Source organism: Plasmodium cynomolgi, assembly GCF_000321355.1.
Source record: "Plasmodium cynomolgi strain B DNA, scaffold: 1546, whole genome shotgun sequence".
In the NCBI taxonomy this organism is placed as follows: Eukaryota; Apicomplexa; class Aconoidasida; order Haemosporida; family Plasmodiidae; genus Plasmodium; species Plasmodium cynomolgi.
This window is the reverse complement of record NW_004193286.1, coordinates 1-1,045: the sequence shown is the minus strand read 5'-3', so window position 1 is coordinate 1,045 and position 1,045 is coordinate 1. Positions and strand designations below refer to the sequence as shown.

General features: G+C 27.2%; 1 protein-coding gene across 1 annotated transcript; it reads right to left on the bottom strand.

Moving 5' to 3' along the window:
• Positions 1-146: 146 nt before the first annotated feature.
• On the bottom strand, positions 147-917 carry PCYB_008010 (hypothetical protein; the record flags this gene model as incomplete). The annotated part of the gene is made up of 1 exon (XM_004228222.1): positions 147-917. The coding sequence occupies one exon, from the start codon at positions 915-917 to the stop codon at positions 147-149; it is 771 nt and encodes a 256-aa protein (XP_004228270.1).
• Positions 918-1,045: the final 128 nt, after the last annotated feature.

Here is a 1,045-nt window from a genome sequence, read left to right as displayed (position 1 = left end):
CGCATCCATGATATTCTTACTATTTGTTGTGTTTCCAAAGAACCCACGAATCCAGTGACCTAAGGGTGTGAACTTGTATATAAAAAATTAAAATAAAGATATGTAATACATTTACTGATTATTATTTAACATGTAAAGAAATGTGTTTACAAGTTCGTACTATAATGATATATGGTTACAAAATATATACATACTTTATATAATATAGAGGCAGTTAATAAAACTGGAGCTCCGCCAAGAATTGTATGAGTAACTTTTGTTCCAGTTCCGGAATTTTCACTAACTAATTGGGTATTAGAAACATCTGTAATATGACTTGCAATATCTAATGCTAAATTATCTTCTAAATCATTTGCATGTTCTGTATGTTCACTCAAAAAATTATTCTCTACAATAGAAACAGTTCTACCATCAATTTTACTCTGACATGATAATTTTTTTAGTTCAGACACAATATCTTTTTCCTCGTATTTTTTAATGACGTCTGGGCATTCGTGATCATTATTTATACATTTATCCTTAAAGTAACCATATAGTGAAAGTATTTTTTCAATTTTTTCATCATATGTACATTTATTTTGATCGAGATTAGCCAGATAACGAAGATCATTATAATCAACATAATTATCGTACAATTCTTTTCTTTTTCTCCAGTCTTCATTCGTAATAGACATGTCTGGCTTACATATATTATAGTAATACTTATATGGATGTTTATAAACAACATCATTCCATAACATTTGCACTTTGGCCAAAATTTGAATAATAAAATTATGTTTCCTACGAGGAAAAACTTTATGCAATTTACTGTATACCCAATAATTTAATAGAATACATACATCGTATTCAGGTTTTGTAATATGCGATAATGAATAATAATATAAATATCTCAGGATCTTTCTACAAATTTTTTTCATTTCTGATACAGTTTTGTTTATAAACCATGCATATTCCTTTTTATATACATCTTCTTTTAACGTTATTGCACTACATATTGTATCATAATTCTGTAAGTCATAAGAATCCTTATCAATAGCATCATAAA